A 1,958-nucleotide genomic window follows, 5' to 3' on the forward strand; every position below is an offset into this window, starting at 1 on the left:
TCTTCTTGGTCTTCTTTGTCTCTGTGGTCTTCTTGGTCTCTGTGGTCTTCTTGGTCTTGTTGGTCTCCAGCTGCCTGACCTCATGCTCTCTGTTGACCTCCTCACTCAGTCCCTCAGTGATGTAGAGGTCAGTGTAGATGCTGTTGAGGAGGGTTTGACTTCCTGCTTCTTCACCTTCAGTCACACGTTCACATCTCCTCTCCAGACTGATCTTCTGCTGCTGTAGAAGCTCCTGCAGACCATCATCAGCCTCTGGAGCAGAGAAAAGGTTGGAGAAGAAAACATCAGTGTGACAGTGTGAGCATCATTTTCTCTCCACAACTTTTCAGCTGCTGTGGTGAAGCTGCTGTGTGACTGTTTGCTCTCAACGTCCCTCAGTGAATCTTCTCACTGGAGGTCCTGACGTGATCTCAGAGGGAGAAGTGAAGGAGGTGCCGGTGGACAGTCTTACTGTGATCAGTCTGGCTGTGACTGGCAGGTTGCAGTGCTGCTCCACACTGAAGACACGAGGACTCACCTGATGGAGCAGACCGGTCCCAGAATGAGCCAATGAACCTTCTGTATAACGAGGACGTCCAGCTCATCCTGGCCTGCTGCTGCTGCTGCTGCTGCTGCTGCTGCTGCTGCTGCCGCTGTAGAAGCTCCTTCAGCTGCTGCTTCTCACCACCAGGACTCCCCTCCGTCTTCCTGTGGAGACACTTTGGCTTTGAGTGAGTGGATCAGTTGTTGGTGTCCATCACTTGTCAGCTGTTTTTCTGACTCCATCATTAGTTGGATGGAATCATTGTCTCCATCAACACTAACTGACAGCCTGCTGGCCTCCTAGTGGGCTCTTCACAAATCACTTCTTGTCTTTTGCTCTCTTTTCTAAATTCAATCCCTTCATGCAGCTTCACAATCAAAGAATTTGACCCACAAAGAATGGAGCGCAGCCGTTAATGACGGCGTCTTTTAGCCACCACGTTGCGCCCGTCATGGATTTGTAGCTGTTTTCTAGGCTGGTCTTGTCACATCATCTAATATATTATTAGATGACATATTCATCTATCAAATGTATATTTTCTATCTGGTGTGGTTGACACCTGGTGGGCTCTGGTTGAGCAGTGGCTCTGTGGAACTGGCCCTTTGTTTCTCAGCAGACAGAGACAGTGGAGTCACATTGCACTGAACTTTGGATTGAAATTCATCTCAGTGGAGTTGAGCTGCACTTTATGACAGAGCATCAAACATTCCTGCCACTGCATAAAGTTCAGTCTCAGAAAGGCTTTGCTGCATTTCAACATGATGAATGTGACCATGTCAAAGGGGGGGTGGAAGACAGAGTGGGTGGGAGAAAGAGGGGGGGCAGAGAGAGAGAGGATTGATTGATTTTCAGCAGTATTATTATGTTGACATAGTTTTTCTATTGGCTGGAAATGTCTTGTTGCCAGGCAGAAAGATCAACTCCCCAGTATGATACAACTGATGCTTGCATTGTGGCTACAAACAAAACCAAACAAGCAAAAACTGGTCAAACAGCGCCCCTCAGTGGCAGAACTGGGAGCTGCGAGGACCGACGAGTCATAGGAAGGTTTGAAGGTTCAAGGCCACATTTGAACACATTGTGTTTCTTATTGACATATTATAGAGTGACCTGTCTGAAATATCTGCCTGTTAATCAATGTGTTATTTTTTCAGCATGTGTTCATTTCTCTGTAAAGTCTGCAGTAGAAGGTAGTTTTGACTCGAGGGCGCCCCCTGGCGGCTCTTTCCAGAACTACAGTTGCCATCACTTGTTGGCAGTCCATGATGACGGTGAGAAAAATGTGATTTCCTCTTTGAAGAGCTGCACCTGTTTCTCCCTGACGTGATGAGACTGGACACTTGTTGAGGGATGTGACACTTCCTGTCAGCTCCTGAGGACAACAAGGAGGCCGAGCCTCTAATGCCCCCTACTGGCTGCACTCTGGAAGAGCCCT

At 48.2% G+C, this 1,958-nt stretch overlaps 1 protein-coding gene across 1 annotated transcript in view; it reads right to left on the minus strand.

Annotated features, from left to right (window-relative positions):
* Positions 1–1,299, minus strand: part of LOC142888020 (NLR family CARD domain-containing protein 3-like) — a 175,434-nt gene extending 174,135 nt beyond the window's left edge. Inside the window, exons 1-2 of the mRNA XM_076026027.1 lie at positions 518–1,299; positions 1–252 (exon numbers count right to left, since the gene is read on the minus strand). The exon at positions 1–252 is cut by the window's left edge and continues 1,684 nt beyond it. Of these exons, the coding sequence (XP_075882142.1) occupies positions 1–252; positions 518–584 (319 nt within the window). The 5' untranslated portion in view covers positions 585–1,299. The remainder of the gene's footprint in view (positions 253–517) is intronic.
* Positions 1,300–1,958: the final 659 nt, after the last annotated feature.

The sequence above is a fragment of the Nelusetta ayraudi genome, unplaced genomic scaffold, assembly GCF_046127955.1.
Source record: "Nelusetta ayraudi isolate G7.1 ecotype Tasmania unplaced genomic scaffold, CSIRO-AGI_Nayr_v1 ptg000018l, whole genome shotgun sequence".
In the NCBI taxonomy this organism is placed as follows: Eukaryota; Metazoa; Chordata; class Actinopteri; order Tetraodontiformes; family Monacanthidae; genus Nelusetta; species Nelusetta ayraudi.